At 52.7% G+C, this 26628-nt stretch overlaps 1 protein-coding gene across 4 annotated transcripts in view; it reads left to right on the plus strand.

Annotated features, from left to right (window-relative positions):
* CRHR2 (corticotropin releasing hormone receptor 2) overlaps nt 1–26151 on the plus strand; it is a 48112-nt gene extending 21961 nt beyond the window's left edge. For 3 of the 4 annotated variants that reach the window (XM_054495147.1, XM_054495149.1, XM_054495148.1), the window contains 10 exons: nt 10730–10815; nt 12402–12511; nt 12854–12971; nt 15185–15338; nt 15816–15876; nt 17389–17461; nt 22019–22104; nt 22317–22452; nt 22950–22991; nt 24435–26151. In XM_054495147.1, the coding sequence (XP_054351122.1) occupies nt 10730–10815; nt 12402–12511; nt 12854–12971; nt 15185–15338; nt 15816–15876; nt 17389–17461; nt 22019–22104; nt 22317–22452; nt 22950–22991; nt 24435–24575 (1007 nt within the window). In that variant the 3' untranslated portion in view covers nt 24576–26151. Of the gene's footprint in view, nt 1–10729; nt 10816–12401; nt 12512–12853; nt 12972–15184; nt 15339–15815; nt 15877–17388; nt 17462–22018; nt 22105–22316; nt 22453–22949; nt 22992–23223; nt 23293–24434 lie in introns of those variants that run through there. The other variant, XM_054495150.2, reaches the window with a different exon arrangement.
* The last annotated feature ends 477 nt before the right edge of the window (nt 26152–26628 follow it).

Genomic DNA, 26628 nt, shown 5'->3' on the forward strand with positions numbered 1-26628 from the left:
AGTCCAGTGGCATGATCAAAGATCACTGCAATCTCAAACTCCTGTGCCCAAGCGATCCTCCTGCCTCAGCCTCCCAAGTAGCTGAGACTGCAGGCACATGCCACCACACCTGGCTAATTTTTAAATTTTTTTGTAGAGGTGGGATCTTGCCATTTTGCCAGAGCTGGTCTTGAACTCCCGGACTCAAGCGATCCTCCTGTCTCTGGCTCCCAAAGTGCTGGGAGTATAGGCGTGAGCCACTGCACCTGGCCAACTTGGAGTCTTAAGCTTCCTGCAGTTATCTCTGGAGAGGCTTTCTCCCTGTCTCCATCTGGGGGCCCCCAGTTCACTAATTCCCTTGGGTGGGTGCATCTGATGGATGGGGGAGTATGTGGAGCCCCAAATCCCATGCCAAAGCTCTGGCTACAAGGGAGCCTGGGAAGTAAGGATCTGGCATTTTAGCTCTAGGCGGGGAGATAGCCTCGGTCTTCCCCCAGGATTCCCCGAACCCAGGTTCAAATCCTGGGTGGCTAGAAACAATCCTAAATGTCCATATACAATTTAGTTGGGGCAAGTCTCATCCCTTTTGTGGGCCTGTCTCCCTATCTGTAGGCAGAAAGGAAGTGGATTAGCATGGAAGTGGTTTGGCCAGAAGTGGGGCACTTATATTCCATTTTCCTCCCACCTCTTCCCATTCTACACGGACTCCTCTGAGCCCATCTCTGTGTCCACATCTCTGTCTCTGTGTCTCTCTCATTGTCTCCCTGTCTGTTTCTGTTTTTCTCTATGTGTGGTTCTGTTTCTGGGTGTATGTTTCTATGTCTTTCTCAGATTCTCTCATTTTCTACCTCTCTCTCTCTTTCTCCATCTCTCCCTACTGCCTTCTCCGTCCCCCCACTCCATCTCCAAACCCACTGTCTCCCCACTCCCATCCCTCCTTCTATCTGCCCTCCTCCTGCACCTCATCTTGCCTGTCCCTGCAGTCCTTTTGGCTGCAAAGGAGGGTCTTGCCACCTCCCTCCTGGCCATGGTCCATTTTCCTTCTGTGGAACCACTAAGTGCAGCTTGGCTCAGCCTCAGCCTCCTTGACCTCAAGCTCCGCAATGTCCTACTGGGAACGGCTGGGGTCATCTGTACTGAGGCATCTGCCAGGACCGGGGAAGAAGGGGCATCCCATCTAACCTAGCCACATGGGGAAGTTAGGGGTCCCCACTTCCCAGAACCCCATTCTAGAGACATGCTGAAGCACTGGTTGTGTTACAATGGAAACACATAAGCTGAGTGGTCTCTACCCAGAGGGGTCTCTCCCATTGGGTCTGCCTGCTTACGCAGGAATCCCTTCTTCAGCCCTAAGAGTCAGAGGTGATAAGAAAGGCTGAGACCTGCCCTCTGGAAGCCCCAGGCTGCTTATCAATGAGGCTTTTGCAAATCAACCGTCAGAGATCAGGAAGAGGGGCTTGGTGGACACTGGGACATTCCTGTGAGGCTTTCTGGAGGGAGTGGGGGTAAACTTTAAAGGTCTTGGAGCAGTTGGGATGCCGCATTTGTTAAGGACAGGTGCAGTGCAGGGATGCAAGCCTCAGGAGGACCCCAGATAGACCCTGCCCTCTGGGTTGAAGAAGTAGAAGCTGTAAATCCGGAAACTCAGGTCTGCATTCTCAGACTCCAGCGAGACCTGATCCCACCCTGACTCTATTCCATTCTCCAAGGGCCACAGGTTACTCCATGTGTGAGAACAACTTCCCTGCTGGGAGAGAGGGAAGGTGGGACAGGCATGGCCATCACAGAGGTTTAGCTAAGAAAAGAAGGAAGGAAGAGAAATAGAGCAGAAGTGGATGCCCTTGTGGCCATCCAGACACCGCAGAGCTGCCCGGCTGCAGAGCCCTCTATGTGCTGAGTCCAGCCTTCCCCTCCCCACTTAAGGGTAGGAAATGACTGGCCAGGAGAGGGAAACACAGCTGCCCAGAGTCCTAAAGCAAGTCTGGGCCCTGATAGGCCTCTGCTGGCTCTGGAAACTCCTGGCTTCTGCTCTAGCTTCTACCCACCTCTTCATGCATCTTGATCTTTCCTGTCTCCTGCTCTCCCCAGGAATCCTCCAGCCACCTAATCAACTTGCTCAGGCTCACCCCTTATTGGGGTTGTAAGTATTTTACCCTTTCCCCCAGAAAGCATTGAGGAGCCTAGAGACAAACTTTTCAAAGATGCATAAGACCTGAGCCTGCCTTCCAGGGGCTCCTGTTCTAGAAAGAGTGACAGACAGGAAGACTCTCAAAGAGAACTTTTTGATATATGCTCCCAAGTAAAATAGCACAGTGAAGACAGTCAGAGCACATGGAACGGAGTTATTCCAAGAGGAAGGGAGAGTAAATTTGGAAGACTTCATGGAGGAAGTGTTGTTGAACAGTGCCTTGAAAAATTGAGCTAATGATGTGTCAGATGGAAGGGAGGGTGGGAGCAGAAGTGGAAGAGGAGGGAGGGAAGCAGAAGTCAGATCATGGAGGCCTCAAATGTTGGACCAGGGCAAGGGCCTCCATTCTGCTGGCTTTAGAGACAGCAGCTGCTTGTCCATAGTCCTATGGTATAGGACCAGAATACTCTGGAAGGATACTCCTTGATTTTCAAAATGTGCCATCTAAATCTCAATCAAGGGCTGGCTGGGGACCTGGGCCTTGGCCCTTTCCTCTCCTCCCTCCTGCTCCTTAAGTCAGAGGTCCCAGCATCCTTCCCTGTGCACTCCTTACCACAAGTGCCACAGCAGAGCCTGGAGCCCTGAAGATGGGCTGAAGGAGGAGCCCCATCTCAGTGATCCCCAGGGAGCTCCCCACAGGGCTTCTTGGCTGGGCCCCAGGTGCAGGCATTTGGGCCCCTCTGACTGCCCACCCTCACCAGGTGCTCCAGAGTCAGGCAGGTGGTCCCTTTCACACACAGCACCTGCCAGGAGAGCGGAGAGTGGGAGGAACCTGGGCTCAGATTTAGCAGGGCTGCATCTAAGTCCTGGGTTTGCCGTGACTCACTGAGGGACTGGCAGGCCCTCCTTGTCCAAGTCCCAGTTTTCTTATCTGTGTCAAGGGGACAGAGAACATGCTGACCTCGTGGGGCCATGGCACATAGGGGAGATGATGCTGCTTGGGGCTCCCTGTGGACAGCTAAGGCATTGTCAGCAAGGGGAGGGGAGTTGAAGGTGGCCTGGGGCCTGGAAGGAGGGGCCATCATGTCCTTGGGTAGGGGAAAGTCCCGCTCACACCAAGAATGACTATCCTCATTCTGGGGTGGTGGTCTCCTGCTGTCTCTGAGAGCCGCCAGAACTCTGTGGCTTCTGGGGATGTCCTGGGAGGGGGAATTCTGTCTATCTAGACTGAGAAGGTCTGGTCCCTAAAAGCCTGCAGAGAAAGGCAGCCCCTTGCCCCCCTGGAGGGATGCTGCTGGCATCCTGCCAGCCAGCTGTCATCTCCCTGCATTACTTCACAGGAACTATGGACTGAGAGCCAGTTCTAATTCTGGCCATCCTACTGACTGCTTTTCTCACTTTGGGCAGGTTGTCTCCCCTCTTCAGACCTCAGTTTATCTGCACCAGGTGGGTGGAGGGCTTGATGAGTTCTCGTGATGTTTCTCAGTTCCAAGGCAGCTTCTGCCACAGGGGTCCTCTGTCCTCTCCCCACCTTCCTCCACAGGGTGGCGTCATGGCAACGAGCCCACTGAGCGTTGCTAGGATGGCTGGAAGGAGGGAGCCCTGTACAGTAGAGGCGGGAGCATGAGGTAGGGGCCTCCTCCCACTGCCCCTCTCTCGGGAGGGCAGAGCTTACACAGTGAGCTGGGTTCCACTCCCCCTTCCCTTTTTCATAGACCCAGTATGGTCTACATTAAACTGCTCAGTGCCTCTATGACTCAGTTTCCCCACTGTCTCCTGTAAGTATGCTTACAGATGATCCTGCTTAAGGATGGCAGGGCACCATGAGTGAAAAGTCCTGTGGAAATAGGGAGCTGAGGGTCTCTGGAGGTCCAGAACAGGCAGTCGAGGCTCAGAGAGCTGTGTCCATACAACACTAAGAAATGGAATCCAAGCTCCCTGGCCTGAATCCCAGACATCACCAGCAAAGGGCCCTGGGGATGCCTTTCCCACCCAGTGGCTGGGGTTGGCAATAGTAGACTCCCAAACTCAATCCAGCACTTCTACATCAGTCTGGGTCTGAGCTTGGGTGAACATCACCAGCTGCCTGTTTCCCTCTGACCACCAATTTGCTGTGATCGGATCAAGACAGAAATATGCAAGGTGGGCCTCAAAGTTGGTCAGTCCTCCTTAGCCTGCAGTGGCCTCCAAGCAATGCAGGATGCTGACTCAAGGAGATGCACCTCGTTTGGGAAGCTCAGGAAAACCATGCTGTTAGTACTAGGACTATATGTCTGACCACCCCAGCTCTGGGCGCCTTCCCCAAAAGTCTCTTAACAGGGGATGAAAAGCAATCCAGTCCAGAAAGTGGAGGCCAAGCTGGGAGGAGACATTGACTGAGAGGTTTTTCCCACAAAAAGCAAGAAAGATGGCCAGGCATGGTGGCTCATGCCTGCAATCCCAACATTTTGGGAGGCTGAGGCAGGAGGATCACTTGAAGCCACGAGTTTGAGACCAGCCAAAGCCACATAGTGAGACCCCGTTTCTACAAAACAAACAAAAAAATTAACAAATTATCATGGCATGGTGGCACATGCCTGTAGCCCCATTACTCAGGAGGCTGAGGCAGGAGGATCACTTGAGTACAGGAGTTCAAGGCTGCAGTGAGCTAAGATCACACCACTGCCCTCCAACCTGGGTGACAGAGTGAGACCCCATCTCAAAAAAAAAAAAAAAAGTAGGTAAGAAAGGTGACTCAAAGTCATGGTCAAAGATTTCCTAACTAGGCCCCAAGCCAGACAAGAAGATGGCTGGATCTGGAGTGGCCTAACTACAGGCAGTAAAGGGAACTGAGGGTGGGATATCTGGCCCCTAAGGTATTATCTTCTGGGGATCTGGACACCAGTTGGCAATGACACTGAAGAGGTGGCATAACTGGCTGAACCTGCTGAAACACAGGGTCACAGGGAGAGCCTCTCTCTCCTAGGTACACCAACTCCAGGGTCTCCCGTGAGGAACCGTGTCCCAGGGGAGAGAGACCTTCTGCCTCTTCATGGTTGAGTGACCCCAGATGTGTCAGTTTCTCTCACACCAGACCAAATGCAGAAGTTGCCTTCCTTCCTAATTCCCAAGGAGATGCCTGATAACTCAGTTTCCAACTTGCTTCCCTTGGAACAGTCAAAGCTTTCATGCCAGGAACCTGGAGGATGCTGCCCACAGGTTTGCTGTTTGAGACTGACATCCCTCCCCCATCTGGGGTTGGACTGCAATGTCTGCAGTTTTGGCAGCTGGGTCAGCCTACCCATGGTGTCTTGGTGTGAGACCTGGCTTCCTCCTGCATGTACGTGTGACTGTTTTGTATTTGCCATGCATCTTGGTGGAGCATGGGCATACAAGGTGGCAGACTGTCCTCCTGGCCCACTCTGAGCCTCCTACCTTCAATGAGTTCCCAAGTAACCTAGGAAACAGCATCAGCCTTGGTCCATCCTGAGATCCTGTGTGCTCAGCTCTGTGCAGTGCTTAAGAAAGGGCCAGAGATGACAGCAACCCATGCCATGCCTTTAGGGGTTCTCAGCCTTGTACAAAATAAGGTAAACTTCTGCTCCAGAGAACCTGGGCTGGTTAGGAAAGTACAACACCTTTATAGGGGTCAGTGAAAGAACAATCCCAGCCTAGCATGAGCCAGGCAGACACAAGCAGCTGGACCCTTGGGGAGCTGGAACAGTCATGGAAACTACCTGGAGGAGCTGGGGCTGGATCTGGGCCTTGAAAAGGGGCATGAATTAGCTTGACCTCAATGGGCTGGGTCCATGGCCAAGGTCTGAATATCGGGTGGGAAGGCTGGTTCTTAGGAGCTCTCCGAGGTCCCCAACCTTAGAGATAGGCAGGGATGAAGAATGGAGTTGTGCTGTCCGTGGTGCTGAAAGTTCCGATCCCATGTAGTGACTTCATTCCTTCTGTAAATATTGCTTCTGGCCCTCCCCACCTCAATGTCATCACCTTCTCTCCCTCACCACTACTACTACTAGTACTACCTCTTCTTCTTCTTCTCCTCCTCCTCCCCATCTTCATCCTCCTTCTTCTTCTGTCATCATCATCATCATCATCATCACAGGGTCTCACTCTGTCACCCAGGCTGGAGTGCAGTGGAACAATCTCAGCTCACTGCAACCTCTGCCTCCCAGGCTCAAGCAATCCTCTCACTTCAGCCTTCTGAGTAGCTGAGACTACAGGCACACACCACCACGCCTGGCTTTTTTTTTTTTTTTTTGAGAATGGGGTTTCATCATGTTGCTCAGGCTGGTTTCAAACTCTTGGGCTCAAGCAGTTCACCCGCCTTGGTCTCCCAAAATGTTGGGATTACAGGCATGAGCCACCATATCCAGCCTCTCCCTCACTTCCTGTCCTTTTCTTTGCAAATAGCCAATGACCCCATTGCTGTGCCTTACCACAGTCCCATTAACTCTTTTCCCCATGCCTACCCCTGTCCCTTGTACTCCTTCCCCCAAAACTACCACCAAAAATAGTCCCTCATGGTCCCTGTCTCCTATGGTCCATGTCTTTCCAGAAGGTATCAGAGATAGAAGTGCCAACCATTTGAAGGTGATGTCAAGATGCTTGGAGTTGTCACAATAGCTTGGGGGTGCTAACTGGCATTTAGTAGACTAGGGAGTCTCACATAACATATAATTGATCCACCTGAGATGCCAATAAAATCATAGAGAATCAATTTACTGTAATTTTTCTAAGAGGCAAAACTGAGACCAAGAGAGAAGGGACTTAATCATGGTCACCTAGCTATCCAGAGACAAAACTACAGCTGGAATATAGGCTCTCATGTCCCAGCCAGGCTTCAGGACCACCCCAGGTAACTGCCTGAACCAGGAACTCTTTGCAAAGTGTCAGCATCTGAAACGGGGAGAGCCCATTGTAATGGGGGTTTTTGGCAGGCCTGGGCCACTCTGGGCATGGAAACCAGGCCTCCCAGACTACAGAGTCCTGCAAGAGAAGACTCTGCCTGCATCATTCAGACCCTAATGCCCCTGGAAGCCCATACTCCACATCATCAGCATTGATCCTCAGCAGGGGCACCTGTGTTGTTATGGTAATAGGCACCCACTTCTCTGCATCCAGTCCCACAATTCTAGCCTTGCCATCAGCCGTCACAGTGTGTGCCCATCCATCTACATTTCCCAGGGGGTGGAAGGGATTCTTTCTGTCTTACTCCCTCCTGTCCGAGGCTGTGTCTGTGGGCCTGGCGCCCTCATTAGCTATAGCAGACAGCTCCCCCAAAGAGTGGGGCACATGTGTCCTCCAGTCCTTTGATACCCAGTGTCTGTAACCAGAAGCTCATCTGCAGGCAGGGCTGGGCTGCCAGAGAGGGAAGTCCCCTCCTGCTTCTGCATCCCACCTGCTTTCCCAGGGGTCAGCAGGTCTGAGTCAATTCTGTTCAGTCGACATTTCCTCAATGGCTCTGTCCTGAGGGAGATCTGATGGCTCCAATATGGCTTCTACTTACTTGTCTATCCCCAAGGAGCTCAAGTCCAGTAGCAAAGAAAGGAAGGATTAGGTCCAAAGAGATGAAGTTCATAGCGAATTACGGCAAATGCACTAAAACAGAATTTGTGTTTTTCAAACTATGGATTGTGACACAAGAGTGGACTGTGGAGTCAATTTAGTGGGTCATGATCAGTGTGTGTGAAATGAATAGAAGACATTAGAATAGGCTGGAAAGGAAAATAGTACAGCTGTGCTCAAGCTAAATCTTGCTTTTTGAAAATGGATTCTGTGTGTGTGTGTGTGTGTGTGTGTGTGTGTGTGTGTGTGTGTGTGTACTGGATTATAACACAAAATGTATGTGTTATTGTGGTTCAAGGGCAGTAAAATGGAAAAACTATGTTACAAGAGAAAGGAACGGATAGAGGAGGAAACAAAGAAAGGACTGCTTCAGACCTAGGGGTGTTGGGGATGGCTCCACGCAGGAGGTGGCATTTGAGTGTGGGGTTAAAGATGGGTAGGAGTTCATCCGTAAGCAGTGGGTAAGAAGGAGCAGGTGCTTTAAGTGGTGGATCCACACAAAGCGGGTATGTGCCAAGCCTATTTGTGCCAATGCCAGTGGCCATGTAGAATGCTGGAGATGGGTCAGGACAGTTAGGCTGGGACCTGGGTGTCAAGGGCCTTGACTATCATGTTAAGAAAATGGACTTTATCCTTGAGAGCAATAAAGAGCCACTGATGGCTTTAAGCAGAAATCAACATGGTCAAGGTGGCAAGAAAAGAAGCAGGGAGGCGAGAGGAGAGGAGGCTGTTGTAGCAGTCCAGGCAAGAAGACTAGAGAGCAGATGGAGGGATGGGCGGGAGGGGAGTTGACTCTGGAAAAAGAAAAGGAGGAGACAGAATCCATGGAACTTGGGACCCCATGGGCATTGGTGTGAGGGGGAGGAAAGGTCTCTGATGTGCAGCATTTCTATCCTGACCCCCTCCCACCTGCAAGCCCACCCCATGATCAGTGCCACCATGAGATATCATATTCGGGAAACAAGTGTTCTGAGGCCCTGTCCTCAGGGAGCCCCCACACTGATCAGAGTGACCAGACTAACTCACCTGGACAGCTCTGGGCTGGTCATGGGGCAAGGGCTGGAGTGTGGGGGCTCAGGCGGTCAGGACTGGAGGTGCTCAGGACAGAGAGAGCTATAGAGTGGAAGCAATCACGGAGGTCTTCCTGAAGGAAGGGGCCTAGCACTGAGTTTCAGGAGAGCTGGATAATACCTATGAACACATAGAAGATAAATTTTTCTGCCCTTTGAAGCACAGGCAGGATCCTGGTCTGCCTCACCTCACATAGACTGTTCAGAGGCACTGTAAACCCCCATCAGGGAGGGACTGTTCATTTCACAAAAGAATTTATCCTCCTTACATACTTTTACTTTTTTAGTTCAATGACATCACCATCACTGACCCTCACAAGTTGAAGTAGCCTCTCTCTTTCATGAGCACGAATGTTGGTAAGGAAAGATAGTCCTAGGTATCAAATTAGAGCCCACCTGGGGAGTTGGGCGCCATGGCTAGGGGTGGGGAGCAGGCTTCCTCTTCCTGAGAGTCAGAATCAGCATCAGACCAGGGCATTCCCTGACTCACTTGGCAGGGGGAGGGCAGGGCCCTGCCAGGGATGGGCCTTGGCCCAGGAGGAAGGAATAGGCCAGTCACGTCCCCGGGTTTGAAGAATGGATGAGCTCCAGGCACCAAACTAAAAAACAATTAAGCTAATAGAATCTTCCCCATTGATTTTGCTCTTCGGCAAGTGCTCCTTCCCAATTCCATTGCTTCCAACTCATCGGGCTCAACGGAAGTGGGTTTTTAAGTAACTTAATTATTTCAGAACACACTGCTTCCAAAAACAACCTAAGGTTCCCCCTCCAGCTCTGCAACTCTGTGCTCTGCGAGCTATTTATTTTAATTAGCTTTACATTGTACATCTAACATATGCTAGAAAGAAAAATTCACAGACAACTGCCCATTAGTCAGAGAGCTGAACCCTGGTACAAATCACCCCCAAACAATGGAATGTTCAGCATTTGTAACCCACCCGGGAGGTCAGAAACACACTAGTGATGAAGGCAGAGCAGAGGCAGGCTTCGAGAGCGCCAGGCCTTCTCAGGTGGGAGGGCTTCCTCCTGATTGGAGCTGGCGTATGGAGGGGGTGGCTTAGGAGCCAGACCTTGACAGTTGGAGCTGAGATAGAGAGAAAGGCAAATGTGAGCATTTTTCAACTTTCCTACCTTCCCCCTTGACAAAACCTGCACTTTTGTGCACAGGACATTGCTGCTTGAGACGTCTTTTCACACATCATGTTCCAACCTGAATACAGAGGCTGGTTCTTGAACATTTAGAAATATCATGTGGTGGCCTCCCAGGCAGCAGCAGCCGGAGGGCAGTGGCCCAGCCCCGAGTCCCCAGCATTCACTCATTCCTGTTTGCCACTACTTGATATGGCCTAAAGGTTAAGAACAGAACACCTGAAGCCAGAACTTCTGGGTTTGAATCCTCTTGTCATCTTTGTATCCTTGGCCAGTAGCTTAATCTGTTTATGTCTCAGTTTCCTCCTCTTTGAAATGGGTTCATATTAATGCCTACTTCATGGGGTGGTTGTGGAGATTGAATGGACATGTGTATCCATAGCAGTTAGCAGAGGAAGTGGTACATGGGAAACACATGCTATATAAATGGTAGCTATTATTAAAATGGAAGTACTGATATTGGTGAAGTATGGATCTCATAAATATAAAACAATTGAGATGAGGATGTAAATTATGTGGCATGCTGAAAGCAGTGAATCTTCAGGCACAACCCACTCCTCACAATTGGATTCGGTTTTGAAGCAAATGAACAAAATGAAAGTGTACAAAATGCTAGTCAAAGACTGTATCTAAAATGGGTTTTAGCATGCCTTTAGCTATTTTGTAAGATGAGCCTTTTGTACTATTTTCACATAAGTGACTTACATGTAAACTTTCAGATGCACATTGTATTTCCTGCCCTAGGAGAGCTGAGGTGTGTACACCTTATCCTGTGGGCACCAGGGAGCCAGGGAGGGTTCTTGAGGAGGGGAGTGACCTGACTCTTGGCAGTTGGCATTTTTTGTAGGGAATGCCTATCGAGAATGCTTGGAGAATGGGACGTGGGCCTCAAAGATCAACTACTCACAGTGTGAGCCCATTTTGGATGACAAGGTGAGTGGCCCTCACCTGCTGTGACCCCAGGCCTCACACAGGTATTTGGACTCAGGTTGAGCACACAAGATCCCAAGGGGGGCAGACCAGTCCTTGTGTCACCCAGTCACTCCCTTCCGTACCTCCTGCCCCTGCCCCCAGTGTCCTGCCCTGTGCTCAGTGACACTGTAGGGGAGTAGAGAAGGGGGACATAGAGTCCTACCTTCAAGAGAACTTGGGCTGCTGGAGGACAAAGCCAAGGTGGCATGTGACACAAAAAGGGAATGACCATGTAATCAATGCTCCTAACATCTTAGAGGTTGTGTGACTGCACACCTTCCTCTCCCTCTGGGCCTCAGTTTCCCCATCTGGCATTCTGATTCTGTGATTCCACATGGAAACAAATGCAGCCCCCCAAGGGCTGTCCCTATGAGAAGCTGGGTCCTGATCTGCCTCTCTGGAGCCCTGCTCCAGCTCTCGCTCTGGAATTCAATTTGGTGCTGCTGAGGCACCGAACTCCTCTCCTTGACACTACGCCTCATTCCTGACCTGAAAGGATACATCTCAGCTCCATCCCCTCCTCATTACCCAGCATAGTCCTCAGTGGGGCTGGGACTTTGCCCCAAATGAAGTCCAAATTGAGAGGGAAAAACATTCACCCGCCCTGAGAAAGTGATTCTGCAAAATGTGAGCCACAGGGGTTCTGCAGGGAGGCCACTCAACGGGCGGGGGTCCTCCAGCCCTCGGTCCCCACCCCCACTCTCTCTGCCCCTCCAGCAGTGGAGAATCAACACAGCAGGTGGGTAGGGAGGAGGGGTGGCTCTCCCTGGCAGGAAGGAGTATTTCATCACTAACTTTGTTTCAAATTGCCAACACTTGGTGATAATTAAAAGACAACTGACTTTTATTCAGTTTGGATAGAATTTCTAAATTTTCTATAGACAGTGCACCCCCTCGTGTGGTCTCCAGGGCAGACTAATCTCAGTGCACCCCACCCCAGGCCTCCCATAGGCCATTGCTTCTGAGATAGGATGGCAGGTTGGCCCCATTGTACAGACATCAAAACTGAGGTCCAGAGATAAAAATCAACTCACCCTCAGTCACTCCACCAGCTGGGATCTGGGCTGAGACTAAACTCAGGAGAGGCATTCTAGAGTCTAGAAGTTTTAAAAAGAATCTGTACCCATATCTCTCAAAATGTGCCCCCAAAAATGCGTGTTGGTGCCAGGCACAGTGGCACATGCTGTAGTCCCAGCTACTTGAGAGGCTGAGGTGGGAGGATTGCTTCAGGCCTGCAGATCAAGGCTGCGGTACACTATGATCACACCTGTGAATAGCCACTGGACCCCAGCCTGGGCAACAGAGTGATACCCCATCTTTAAAAAAATAAAAATAAATGCATATTGGAAGGCTTGACCACAGCCATTTATAACAACAAGAGCCAACCAGGGCCAACAGGAACAAACTCTAAGAGCCAGGCCTCGCAATGACACCTGGAACACTTCTGCCCCCAAGGTCAGGACACAAAGGTGGCCATGGCTGGAGTACCCAGCCCCACCCCCATGTGCCCATGCCCCCATCTGCCCTGCCCACGTCTGTCTGTCCAGCAGAGGAAGTATGACCTGCACTACCACATTGCCCTTGTCGTCAACTACCTGGGCCACTGCGTATCTGTGGCAGCCCTGGTGGCTGCCTTCCTGCTCTTCCTGGGCCTGCGGTGAGTCCACCCTTCCACCTTGCTTTCTCCTCATCCCTCCTCCTACGGCACCCCCTTCACCTCTCCCAGACATTCTCACCTCCATTCTGGGGCCCAGCAGATAAAAGGGCCAGTGGAGAAAGGCGGGTTTGGGTGGGGTGCCAGGGCATGTATCATCAGCAGGCATGTGGGGTGCAGAGTGGGAGCTGGACTCAGAGGCCCAACTGTGGCCACCATGGGTGGGAAGTGGCTCCTAGTGCAGCCCTGCCCTCATCCCAGGCTGAGTCTCTACCTGGCCTCAGGGGGAACCCAGTCCCAGTTGACCCCTGACCCTGGCTGACCCTCGACCTGCACCTCCCACAGGAGCATCCGCTGTCTGCGGAATGTGATTCACTGGAACCTCATCACCACCTTTATCCTGCGAAATGTCATGTGGTTCCTGCTGCAGCTCATTGACCATGAAGTGCACGAGAGCAATGAGGTCACTGCTCAGGGAGACTCGGGGCTAGACCTGGGGGGCTCTGGGATCTGGGGGCACCCATCTGTCTGGTCTCTGCTTGGACCTCTCCTTTGGCAGGAAGTTCACTACCTACTAAAGCAGCCCTCTTCTTGGGCAGCTTTTACTCTTACAAGCTCTTCCTAATGTTGAGCTTCTGCAACTCCACCCCATTCTTGCCCCCACTCTGAGAACGGATCCCCTCTGCCCTCTCCAGGCTCTGAGACAGACCCCTTGGAGATTTGCACACAGAGACTGATGTTCACCAGTCCCTGCTACTCTCAGCTGGTGACACCTGACTTTCTGGCTGCTTCTTGGCTGACCCATGGCCAGAATGCTGTCATCTGGGCTGTGGCTCAGGTGCAAAACTAGACCTGAGCTTACCTCTACCCTAGCCATTGTCCCACCAGAGCTGGGCTGGGAGGAGCAGGAAGCTGCCAGGCTGGGAGCTTCACAAAGCTGACTCTAGACATATTTATCCTAGTGCACTCCTCATCTTGTGGGTTCAGGTGCCCTCAAAGACGCCTTTGAGAAAACGAGGCTAGAACTAACCTCTGTTAAGCTTTCTTTCACTTAATCCCAATGAGACCAACAGGGATCATTTTCCCCATTACATAGACATGGAAACTGAGACTCACAGAGGTTAAGTGACTCGCCAAGGTCACATGCAGTGATGATACCCCTACATAAGGGGCTATCCCACATGCTAACTGTCCACTCTGGATTTCTGTCCATTGCTGTGTACTGTGTCCAAGCCATTGTGAAACTGTAGACTAGTCTTGGGCCATCACAGAGCCCTGTGGCATACCAACAGAGACTTCTCAGTACATTTCCTTTGGGTGGCCTGTGCCTGAGCAGACACCAGCCTGATGTGATCCTTAACATGGCCCCACATAGAACCCTGCCTCAGAACCAAACAGGTTCACTCAAGTTGAGGGTGCCTTCCAGCTCCAACGTGGGCTTGTGCTAATAGGACATCATCAACCACGGACGAAAAGTAGGGTTGGGAGGAGGGGCTTGGTAGCTTCCCACCTCAGCAGGACTTTCTCAGAAAAAAGGAGACAGACAGCCACAGGGACTGTGCAAGGAAGCCCAGAAGCAGCCAACAGCTCAGCACAGGAGGGTTATCTGAGAACTGGGGCTGTCAGAGCCAGACAGAGAGGATGGGCTGTGTGCAGAAGTAGAGCCCCTGACACACAGCTCCCCGGACCTTGAGCTGGCTCCATCATTCCCCACGTCCCAGCCTTGGCTCTCAGGGTGCCCTGGGGATGAGCCTGTGGGGAAGATGACCAGGTGGGGTCTGTTGAGAGGAGCTCTGGCCTGGAAGCCCAATGCATAGACCCTGGCCCTGCTGTGGCCCACTGCGTGGCTCTAAAGGGGCGGGGTCTTCCCCTCCTTGCCTCCTCTGGGAAGGTAGCCTTGGTGCTTGGGGAAGGTAGCCTTGCTCAGAGGGACAGGGACAAATTCCCCTCTGCTGGGAAGGCACGGAACCACAGCAGGCACAACCACAGCCACAACACAGCTACCCTCATGCCTGTCTTTGCCGTCCTCTATCTCCTTCAACCACCCTGGAAGGCAGGGTTACTTTTTGAGGTTCAGAGAGGTGCAGTGACTTGCCGGGGGCTGTGTACTTTGCAAGTCTCCCTCCAGAGCTAGTAATGATTGTGCCAAGTCCAGAAGTTCCCAAACCCAGAGTCTTTGGAGAATCCCCTTCCTGGCCGCAGCCCCACTTCATACACCCTTGACTCACTTTACTCATTTTTTTTTTTCATTTTTTTCCAAATGAAATTCCATATCCCATCCCCAAAAGGAAGTGGGTCTGACTTGCTATGAATTGAAAATGACTCAAAAAAACTAAAATGGAAACACAATAAGATGGTTGAATTCCAGCCTCTGCCTACAGAAAGCTCAGAGCCAGACTCTTGCTCTCTTTACTAGAAAGAAAAATTGGAAAGAATTAGAGAGAAGTTTAAAAAAACACACTGGCTCCAGTGGAGAATGGCACCTTAACTTAATCTGCAAGAGTGAAAGAGCACTGGAGAAGGATGAGGCTTTTCAGAGTGGGGTTCGCTGGTATTTGATGGCATGTCCACGAACCCCATTTGGGAAGTCCTGTGTCTTGTTGCCCTGCCTGGGGATGGGTATGTCCTGCCTGGGCCCCAAGCTGCCTCCTGACAGCCCCTCTGCCCTGCACACAGGTCTGGTGCCGCTGCATCACCACCATCTTCAACTACTTCGTGGTGACCAACTTCTTCTGGATGTTTGTGGAAGGCTGCTACCTGCACACGGCCATCGTCATGACCTACTCCACTGAGCGCCTGCGCAAGTGGCTCTTCCTCTTCATCGGATGGTGTGAGGGTCCCGGGGGCAGCAGGGCCTAGTTGGGGGGAGGACTTCTCACCAGGCCATTTCCCTTTGTCTTGGGTCCAAGGACCAGAGCCCGGCCCTGCCCTCCACCCCCAGCACAGTCCCGTGGATGCAGCTACTTCCCTCCATGCTGGTGAGGAACAAGCAAAGGATCCCTCCAAAGGATATTCCTCAAATAGCTCCTCTCCCCCTGCCAGGAAGGACCTGTCCAAAGGCCTTTGTCTCTGGCTCAGAAACTGGCTGGCTCTACTTCTCTATCACAAAATCATGCATCCCTGCTTGGAGAGAGGGGCAGGGGCATGGGCCAGGGGTTGAGGGACAGGGCACCCCTGGGGTTATGGGTGGCCTGCTGTTGGAAGAGTAAAAACATGATCCTAGCCCTGTTGTGGTACCCCACAGTATGTCCTACAAGAAGGTCCCTGTCCATCTGTCCCCTGCAGCCCAAGTCTGTCCTTCTTTCAGGCATCCCCTTCCCCATCATCGTCACCTGGGCCATCGGCAAGCTCTACTATGAGAATGAACAGTAAGTGGATGTGCCAGCCATGGAGGATCATGGGGAAGGGCGTGGGGGTGTTAGGACAGGTCAGCCTTGGGCTCTGGCCAAGCCGTGGAGCAGGAATTGTAGCCACACCTAGACAGATCCACGTTCCTGTTGTCCTTAAATTGAAAAAAACAGCCCTGCACTCAGAGGTACTCACGTGGTAGGGCTCAAGGAACTTTGCTGAATTAAGTTAGGAACTGTGGTTCCTTGAAGTGCCCCCCTACCCAACGCATGGCCCCTTTGGTCTTTGTAAGGCCTCCTCAGACTTCGATGTGGCAGCTCTTGCCCAGGGCATGTGAAGGAAGGGGCCAAGGCCGTACATGACAACCAGAGCTGTCCATGAGCATTTGAAGAGTCCATGAGCGTTTAACAGAGCTTGTTTTTTTTTTTTTTTCTGAAGTCTCAGTCTCTGCCTGGGTGCAGTGTCCCATCCTGAGGTTCTCCCTATGCCAGAGGCTGTGATATGCTGAGCCACAGCCCAAATGACAGCAACTCTGGCCATGGGTCAGCCAAGGAGCAGCCAGAAAGTCAGGTGTCACCAGCTGAGAGCAGCGGGGACTGGGGAACATTAGCCTGTATGCAAATCTCCAAGGGGTCTGTCTCAGAGCCTGGAGAGAGCAGAGGGGATCTGTTCTCAGAGTGGGGGCAAGAATGGAATAGAGTTCCAGGAGCTCAACATTAGGAAGAGCTTGTAAGAGTAAAAGCTGCCCAAGAAGAAGAGGGCTGCCTTGGTAGATGGTGAGCTTCCTGTCAAAGGAGGGGTCCAAGCAGAGACCAGAAACCCTGGGATACAGGGAGAATCCTATCTGAGGCAGGTCTGCACTGGATGACCTCCAAGATTTCGGAGGAATGAGTTCCCCAAAGTTGATGGCCCCTCCCTGTGGTCCAGTAGTTGCTGGCTGACCCAGACCCTAAAGCATTTCCCCTGACCAGCATCCCCAGAGAATGAATTAAGCCTCTGACAGCCAGTGAGGCCAGCCAGGCAGCAGCTTCCCTCACCGGGTGCACAAGCATTGGCTCAAAGATGCAAAATCCCAGGCTGGAGGCAGGAAGGCTCCACTTCCACATCTGCTGCTTTGTGTGGCCAAGTGAGTGCCTGGCACACGGAACAGTAGGTTTCAAGCAATATGGGAACAGGTGGCCTAAGGCAATTGGCCCTGGGCCAGCAAGGGGAAGCCCAGCTCTCCCTTTATTCCTGTGCCTCCTGCATGCCCAGTCCTATGCCTAGCAGTCTGCAATGGGACAGGCGAAAGAGGAGGAGAAAGAGACCCATGGCCTGTCCTCAGTTGGGCTGGGGAGATCAGACCCACCATGCAGAGCAAAAGACAGCCTGGTGGGTAAGGGTGGTCAGTGGAGCTGGTATTTCCACCAAGGCTTTCTGGGAAGGGGCAGTCCTGGAGGTTGGGTCTTAGGAAGGGTAAAGCTGAAGGACCAAATCTGGGGGGGCCCCCAGTTCCAGCTCTGGAGGCCCCCTACACCACCCCGTCTTCGCAGGTGCTGGTTTGGCAAGGAGGCTGGTGACCTGGTAGACTACGTCTACCAAGGCCCCATCATTCTCGTGCTCCTGGTAAGTCCTCAGTGGTGGCTGGGATGGGACTGGGTGCCAAGAGGACAGAAGTGGGCCCACCCAGGCAGAGACGCTGGGAAAGATGTGGCATGGGCAGCCCTGCGCACACACTCTATATGCCACCCCCATACCCTGTCCATGCCACCCTGCACCCCAGCACCACCCGGCCTTCCCTTCCTCATGCTTGATGCCCTGGCGCAGCCCCGCACCACTCTGGTGACCTCAGGGCTCTTTCTCTGGGAGGAGAAAGGATCTGATGGGTAGACTTCCTGTGCCCTCCCGGTCTGACACTGTACAATGCTGAGACAGCCAGGTGAGCAGGCAGCTGGTGACAAGAGAAGCGTGCGGGCTTCTGTTCATTCCAGACCTACGTTCCGCTCGGCCCCCAGTGACCCTCTCCAGGTCCAGCCGACCACCCCCAGCCTGAAGCGGTGAATACTGGGATGAAGCATAATGAGCAACTGTTCATTGTCCAGCTCCCCACCCTTTGCCAAATGTATTTGCATCTAAGGTATAATTGCCACACATCTTTAATCCACAATGAGCTTTAATTAAGAGAGAGTTTAAGTAGAGGCTGCATTCTGCAAAAGGAACCCATTATATATCATACCTTTAAAAAAGAGAGAGAGAGAGAAAGAAAGAAAGACATACAAAAAAGCCCCGTAAGAAATTGGCATTTACGTAAGACTTATTTCAGGCTCAGTAATTTCAGTCTCCTGTATGTACCAGCTTCCTTAAAGGGCCACAGTTCCTTCTGGGAGACTCAGCGAGAGTGCCATCTCCTCCTGCACACAGAAGGTGCCTGGTGGGGCTTTCTTTTGTCTACTTTGGAGACAATTATTATTTATCTCTTTTATTTTCTTACTCTCCTTTTTCTGACTTCGGGTTTCATTTGACCTCCATCTTTGGAGTGTCCTTGATATATGTGAACTGATGATGACTAGGAAGGTTTTTCACCCACTGCTGGAAATTCCACCATCAGGGCTTGGTTCACTTCAGAGGCAGAATCCAGGTTTTGTCAGCAGCTAGTAGGATTGTCCTTGGACTCCCAGCTGCAGTGAGTCACTCACCCCTCAGTGTGTACGGAAACCCCATGAGATCCTTTCCCTCTCAACCAGCTGCCGAGGACCATCCTGGAGGAATAAGGCTTTTGATGAGCCTGGAACTGAGCCAAGGAAGGCTGGCCTGGATGGGGGACCAATGGTGTGGCAGAGAGTAAGCCCCAACTGTAAAGATGTTGGACGGGTGGTGAGGAAATGCCAAGAGAAAGGGAGGCGAGGAATGCAAGAGCTCAGTGTCAAGACCCAGCTCCCTGCTTCCTCTTCCAGACCCCTTCTCTGGCTCCACCCCTGCATCTGTGCTCACAAGCCTTTTCATTTTTTCCTTTGGGCCCAGCTCTTTGCACCAACAGGGGCTTCCAGATTCCAAGCTGAGCCCTTCCAGAAGCCCTATCTACATTATTTCCAACCCTTGCATGCTCAAGTCCTAAAAGAAGTAGAGTTATGCTCTCCATTTTACAGAGGAAGGAGCCGAAAGAGACGAAGTGGCTTGCCCAAGGTCACCATTAATAGCTAGCAGAGCACAGGCTCAAAGGCAGGTCTCCTGCTTTGTCCCCACCATCTGCCTGTTGTCCTCAAGGCTGGACACGTGTTTGGTGTTCCTGCCATCCCTGCACTCCCCAGCAGCTCACAGCTGCATTTCTGCTGCTAAGAGACACTCACTTATTTCTGGTTCTGAGAAGTGAATCAGGTGGTTGAGTTTGCAGGAAGCCTGACTTCTTGCTGCTGTTGTCACTGTTGGTGTCATGGGAAAGGATTGGCAGTCACTAGGCCAGACACAGGTCTTAGTGCTCTCTGTGACTATTTCAGCCCGTGCTGATCTTCTAAGGCAAGCCCTGTGGTTAGCCCCCTTGGGGGCAGACAATGAAGCAGGAGCTCATGAGGTTAAGCAACTTACCCAAGGCCACACAACTGCAAATTGGAACAGTCAAAATTTGAGCCATGAGACTAGGACTTGGTGCTTCAGTTCACTTGGGAGGGGGGCCTCATCTTCAGTTCTTAGCCCATCTGCCATTTCTCCAGGTCTTTTTGACACCTTAGGAAAGATGTCATCTCCCCCACCCCCAACCCCTCCAGGCCCCCAGCTAGGCCACAAGCCCTCTACAAGCAGGGGCTGTGACTGCCTGTCCACTTCGCCATTGCTGATGCCTGGCTCAGAGCCTGACACATGGTCCATTGATTCATTGAATGAATGAACAATTAAATAAAACCAGAAACAGGCTGAACGAGGGCAGGGTACAATAGACAGTTCTTACTAAAGAACTGGAGTGTGTTTTTAGCAGGGAGGTACAGTCCAAGAATGGAAAGCCGGAGAGCTCAGTGTGGGCAGGGTGACCAGAAGGCTCCCTGGAGAGAGAGGAAGGTACATGTGGTGGTGTGAAGGGGGAGGCTGGGAAACAGGCTCAAAGGAGAGCAGGATTTTCAGGTTACATAGACCCAAGCTGAGATGAGTAGGGCCACATAGCTAAATGCCTGCCAAGTGTAAGGATGGAGACAAGGCCTTGGTTGCTAGGTAGATGGATGGATGGATGGATGGATGGGCCAGTGGATGGCAGATAAAAGAGTAGGTGGATAACTGAATGGATTGGCTATTGGGTAGGTAGATGGATGGGTAGATGGATGGGTACGTGGATGGATAGATAAAAGAGTAGGTGGATAATTGAATGAATTGGTTGTTGGGTAGATGGATGGATGGAAGGAAGGATGGATGGATGGATGGATGGATGGATGGATGGATGAATGGATGGATGGATAAAAGTAGGTGGGTAATTGAATGAATTGGTTGGTAGGTAAGTGGATGGATGGATGAATAAAAGTGGGTGGATAATTGAATTGATTAGTGGGTTGATGGATGTTGGAAGATTAATATTGAATTCAAGAAAATGTGGCAGAAATGAGAATATATTTTGATTACAACAGTTTCTACTCTCAGGGAAGTCAGGAAGAATCAGAAAAGGTCAAATACTTTGTATTACTTGTATGAGAAAATTAGGATTCACTTATATGTTAAGGTTGTGTCCCATGATCCAGGGGAATATGCCAGAGACCCAGGAGCTGGAAATTAGGTGAGCCCTAGGAGAAAGCTGGGGGTATCAGGTCATGGCAGCCCCGCTGAAGGCTTTCCATCCCCAGTCCTCCCTGGGGCCCCCAGGCCATACCACTATGTGGTAAGAGAGCAGCAGGCAGTGGCTGAGGTGGGGTGTGAGCTCTCCCTGCCCCTAGGGCTACCCGAAAGCTTGTGGGGAGCATCCAGAGGCTACAGGTTGACAGTCTCAGGATATCTGCCTGTATCCTGTGTCCCTCCTCTCCCAGCCAGGATTCAGAACTTGGGAGGGTTAGAAGGGCCCAGCCCAAGCTTAGGAAGCAATGGATTTTCTTGACAGAGCGTCAGAGGTGTGTGTGTGTGTGTGTGTGTGTGTGTGTGTGTGAGTGGGTGTGCACACACGAGCCAGCAGACACCCCTGGGCTAACATTTGTCTCCCTCTGGCTCACAAGCACTTCGTCAGGAAACAGCCCCACTGTGTCAGGCCGACATGCACTCCCTTGCCTGCCTGCCTGCCTATGCTCGGAGGCAGGTGAAGAGAAACGCAGATGTGCCTGGGCCCCAGATCCATGCTCACGCATGCACACGCTCTGTGAGGCAAACACACTTGCACAAGTGCTTAAAGGATAGACCCACAGACCCACACCGCAGCTCCCAGGGGACAACACAGTCACAGTCACAGCCGATACAGATGAACAGACACTCGCAGGCCCATGGGGACCCATACCCAGCAGGGAGCGGCTGGGGAGCCACACAGGCCAGTTCCAGGGCCAGGGGCTGGGTGGGGAGGCTCTGGTGCTGAGGGAAAACTCAGAATGAAGATAAATGAGGTCCTTCCTGGGGCCTCAGAACCAGCCCCACAGCCCTTCAATCTTCCCTGTCTAGGGTACCTGTGAAGGCTCTGGAGTTCCTGGGCACAGGGGCGGGATGCTGGCAGATTAATCACTCATTCGGCAACTGAGTTCTTAATCCCTCCATCTGGCCTTGTCTGCCCCACCATGGCAGCGCTGTCCTCAGTCAGAAGGACCTCAGGCCGACCTAGAGCCAGTGACAGTGCAAGGGACTCAGAGAGCCCCGCAGTCAACAAGTAGGGACCCCATGGCAGAGAGGGGAAGGGGGCTTCCATAGGGTCCCTTTGCAGGGGAGAGAGTTGGGGGCTTTCTCAGCCTCAGAGGGCGTGCCCTGTGCTCTCGGTCACGACCCACAGAGGCTGCCGCCTTTCCTCCTCAGGCCTGGGCTGGAGACACAGGCCCTGGAAAATGGGGCTGTCTCCCCATCCTGGCAAGGGAGGAGCACAGGCCTTGGGATGCTGGCAGGTGCTAGGGGGACAGATAGGATAGGTGTGTGCGTGGAACATCGGTTTCCAGGGGGCTGCGGGGAAGGGGCTGCCTCTCGGCTCATCTCAAACATGTGCTCCTTCCTTTTCCCTCTTTCCCATGTCCACCCTCCCTCCAGATCAATTTCGTATTTCTGTTCAACATCGTCAGGATCCTAATGACAAAGTTACGCGCATCCACCACATCCGAGACAATCCAATACAGGTATGTGAGGGGGTGCCTTGACCCCACAATGGGGAGAGGAGGAGGTCATTGAGCCGTCCCCCTGCTTCCTGGCAGAGCCCTCTGCCCCAGGCCTCACCCAAGGAGCTCACTCAAGCTCCCAGAAGAAACACCGCCCCTGTCTCCCGCCGTCCCACCAGGTGAGGCCCTGCCTGCTGCATGGGCTCAGACCTGTGTCCACCTCTCGTCCCCAGGAAGGCAGTGAAGGCCACCCTGGTGCTCCTGCCCCTCCTGGGCATCACCTACATGCTCTTCTTCATCAATCCTGGGGAGGACGACCTGTCGCAGATCGTGTTCATCTATTTCAACTCCTTCCTGCAGTCTTTCCAGGTGGGGCCTGTGACCAGATGGGGTCCCCACAGTGAGCTTTCCTGAGGCTGCTCTGGCAGCCATGCCCTCACTAAGAGGGTCCCGTGGGACTGGCACACCCATGGCTCAGTTACAACCACAGAGTTAGAAGCCTTTACATGCACAGCCTGAGCCTGGCCAGTCATCCCCATCCCAGCCTGGGTCTGCGTCCTACCAGCCCGCACCTACTGTCCCAGCACCTGTTCTGAGGATGCAGGCAGCCCAGCCAAATGCCCTGGGACAGGTCACACAATATTGAGGAGACTGGAGTCTGCCTGGCTCCAGGCCTGTGACCACTGCTCGCTCAGAGTGGACCGTGGAATATCTGCACCTTGAGGCTAGGACCCCACCCAGCTCTGACTCCGGGGGTTCCTGGGTCAAAGTGTCCCCCCCACCATCCTGTCCCCAACGCCACCCCACCAGGCAGAGCAGCTCCACAGGCAGGTCACTGACCACTCCCTCCTTTCGCTCCTTTCCAGGGTTTCTTCGTGTCTGTCTTCTACTGCTTCTTCAATGGAGAGGTAGGAGGCCGGGCCCTCGGGGTGGCCTGGGATATCCAGATCCTCAGACCCCACTCCAGGGCAGCTCCATTGGTGCTGCCCAGCCTTGCTGGAGTGCCAGGGAGAGGAAGGCTTGAGATACCACCCGGCCTTAGGGGAACAGGAATCCTTCCCACAGGGGCTGGAGCCAGTTTAGAAGGTCAACTATACAGCCCCGAAATAACATGCCAGCGCCCCACACGTGCACTCAGAGAGCTGGGTGAGCAGGGAAGCCCAGGCCACAGGGCCTCATGGAAGAGAGAAGCCAGAGCAGAGGTGGTGACAGGAGGAAGCTTCCAGAAAGAGATGTGTGCCATGCACTCAGGTCTGTATGGACTCAGGGAGCAGAAGAGAGACCAGCACATTCCCCCGCTACCTGCCACAGAAAAGCCCACACACCAAGAGCAGGCTCTGGGGAGTCAGGTGGCCATGAAGCTTGGCGTGTACAAGCCAACCATGAGGCCCAGAGCCCCAGTGCAGCTGACACAGGGGAGAAGCGCACTCGTACCTGGGCGGGGGTGGATGAGGACATGGAGCAAAGAGCAGACACAGCCCCTAGGGCCTGGGAGCTTCCGAACACTCCAGAGGAATACGCTTGCCTGTCTCTGCACAGGGCACTGGCGAGGTGTCTATGCAGGCCTGTGTCTCTGTGGATGATAGCACATTCCACTTGCAAAGTCCATCAGCAGAGACAGGTCCTGTGGGCTGGATGAGAAGAAGAGAGAGGGCCAGTAAAGCAAACAAACAAGGGATGTTTATGGAGCATTTATTCTGTTCGAACCATGTGCAAGCTAGGATGTGAGAGACACCATCCAATTTCCAAAAAAATTCTTCAATTACCAAACAAATGAAGCTTAAATGGCACCAGGTACAGCCAACTTTAGAAATGACCAGGACAGAGAGCTTTCCCTTTCAGGCAGTAAACGCCATGGTTAGTCAGGCAGGGGAGTCTAGCAGGAAGTAGAGAAGGTGAGGGGTGCAGAGGGGACGGTCTTCAGGAGGGAGGAGGAGGCACACCAGCTGTGTGAGCTGGGCGCACACCACCAACACCCTGCAGGAGCGGGGGCCCAAGAAGGCTGAGGGGGCCAAGTCTCCAAGCTGCGCTCTCTGGTCCCAGGATGCTAATTTTGAGGTGGCAGAGTGAGTCAGGGAAGGGAAGGCAGTGTGTCCAGAGGAAACTGGATGATCTGGGAGGACAGTGTGGAGTAAAGGAGGTGTGGAGTCAAGCTTCTCCAGGAGAAGGATAAGGAAGGGGCCCCTGGAGAGAGGCAACAGCATCAGGGAAAGACCTCGATTTGGGAAGCAGTCAGTTCCTTGTCATGAGGGTGGCAGTTGACCCATGAGAGCAGAGAGCAGGGGAGGGGGCTATCCCAGAAGCCCAGGGTTGGTCCCTGGGAGCCAGCTGAGCCTCTGCCTTCCCCACAGGTGCGCTCAGCCATGAGGAAGAGGTGGCACCGCTGGCAGGACCATCACTCCCTTCGAGTCCCCATGGCCCGGGCCATGTCCATCCCTACATCACCCACGCGGATCAGCTTCCACAGCATCAAGCAGACGGCTGCCGTGTGACCCCTCGGTTGCCCAACTGCACAGCTCCCCCATCCTCCTCCACCTTCTTCCTCTGGGTTCTCCGTGCTGGGCAGGCTCTCGTGGGGCAGGAGATGGGAGGGGAGAGACCAGCTCTCCAGCCTGGCAGGAAAGAGGTGGTGCGGCAGCCAAGCGGGACTCCAAGGGACAGGGATGAGTGGGGGCCACCAGGCTTAGCGCAAGAGGGAGCAGAGGGAATTCACAGGACCCCCTGAGAAGAGCCAGTCAGATGTCTGCAGGCATTTGCCCATCTCAGCCTCTCTGGCCAGGGCCTTACTGGGCCCAGAGCAGAGAAGGGCCTGTCCAACACACACAGCTATTTATGGTAGCAGACACAGGGCTCCTCTGCCCTACTCATGGAGCCAGCAGCCAGGCGATGGTGTGGCCCTGCACCGGCCCTTGGCCTCCACACTCAGTGGTGCCCCTGCAGTTGGGTGGGGTATGCCAGCTGGAGCAAAGGATCAGTTTGGCTGCCTTATCCCAGGGGCTGTCACCTAGAGAGGCTCACTTGTACCCCACCCTTGTTCCCCTGTCCCCTCCCCAGCCATCCTCCCGCCTTGGGGGCTCCATGAAGGATGCGGGCTTCCAGGCCTGGCTTCCTCTCTTGGGAGACCCCTTCTCTGCCTAGTCCACAGATTAGGGAATCGAGGAAGACGCCATCAGGGCAGCCACATCCTTAGGTCAACAAGTTGCATCGTGCGGGGCAAAATGAGGAGCAGAGGCATGGAGGAGGGAGGCGTGGGATGGGAATAGCAGAAACCAACCATGTTTTCGGTGATTGAAACTCATACCCCATTGCCCTTTGCCCTCCGGCCTCCCCTTCAGAAACATCTCTGCTCTCTGTGAAATAAACCATGCCTCTTGGAAGTGGCCTCCCCTCGGGTCAAGTCACCCAGGCACCCAAAGAGTGGTGTAGGCCAAGGATCGTGGCTGGGTCTGAGGGGCCACATCCATCTTCCTTAGTGGACTTGGGCCCTGGCCTTGGGCCAGTTCTCTCTCTCTCTGACCTCTGGTAGGTTTGGAGTCTTTATGGTCAAAGCACCTGCAGGCGGGTCTGTCCCTTATCACTCCAACCAGGCTAATACCTGGCCCCAGCCCCCAACCAAGGGCAGTTTGATTCAGCCTGGAGGAGGTGTGCAGCTCATCCAGCAAGCCAGGGCCTGTCCCAAAGGCCAAGGCTCTGGAATCTGGTGGGAAGGGTAGACATGGCCCCTCAGTCAACCACCAGGGCAGCTTCCAGGCTTGGCTTCCGTCCCTGTGTCCCTGCAGTGGAGCCCCAGGAGTCAGGGAGGGAAAAGCATCAGGCCATTGCTTCCAAAAGGAACCAATGCTCTAGGTACCCCCTACAAAAATAAATTTTGAAAAATCATGTATCCCATCTGGCACATTTTTAAGTTGACATGTAGTATTTTTTACTTAAGTTTTAAATCCTTCAAAGGTGTGATTTCTGCCATTTTGTAAATATTTACATTTTTAAATAAAACTGCTGCAACAATTTAAAATACATCAAATGAATTCTGAACACCATGGTGATTTAACACCCACCCTCATCTATTTTAAAAACACCTGACCCAGCTCTTTTTTTTTTTTTTTTTTTTTTTTTTTGAGACAGGGACTCACTCTGTCACCCAGGCTAGGGTGCAGTGGCAAGATCTCAGCTCACTGCAACCTCCACTTCCCGGGCTCAGGTGATCTTCCCAACCCAGCCTCCCGAATAGCTGGGACTACAGGCAGGCACCACCATGCTGGGCTGCTTTTTGTATTTTTTGTAGAGACAAGGTCTGGTCATGTTGCTCAGGCTGGCCAGCTCTGCTTTAATTGTGGGAAATGTTACATTGTTTCCTTCTTTAATGTGTAGCTTCATTCCATTGCCCTATAGAATTTTATACTAATGCATTACTTTTATGGCTGAAAGTGTTTTATTGCTCACTTTGTCATACTTCTCTGCCACACAATATATGTATGAATGAAAATTAAAATATTTCATTTTCTATGACCAAAGTTTCAAGGGATTTTAAAATAATCTTCTGGGTTG

This window comes from Pongo pygmaeus, chromosome 6, assembly GCF_028885625.2.
Source record: "Pongo pygmaeus isolate AG05252 chromosome 6, NHGRI_mPonPyg2-v2.0_pri, whole genome shotgun sequence".
NCBI lineage: Eukaryota > Metazoa > Chordata > Mammalia > Primates > Hominidae > Pongo > Pongo pygmaeus.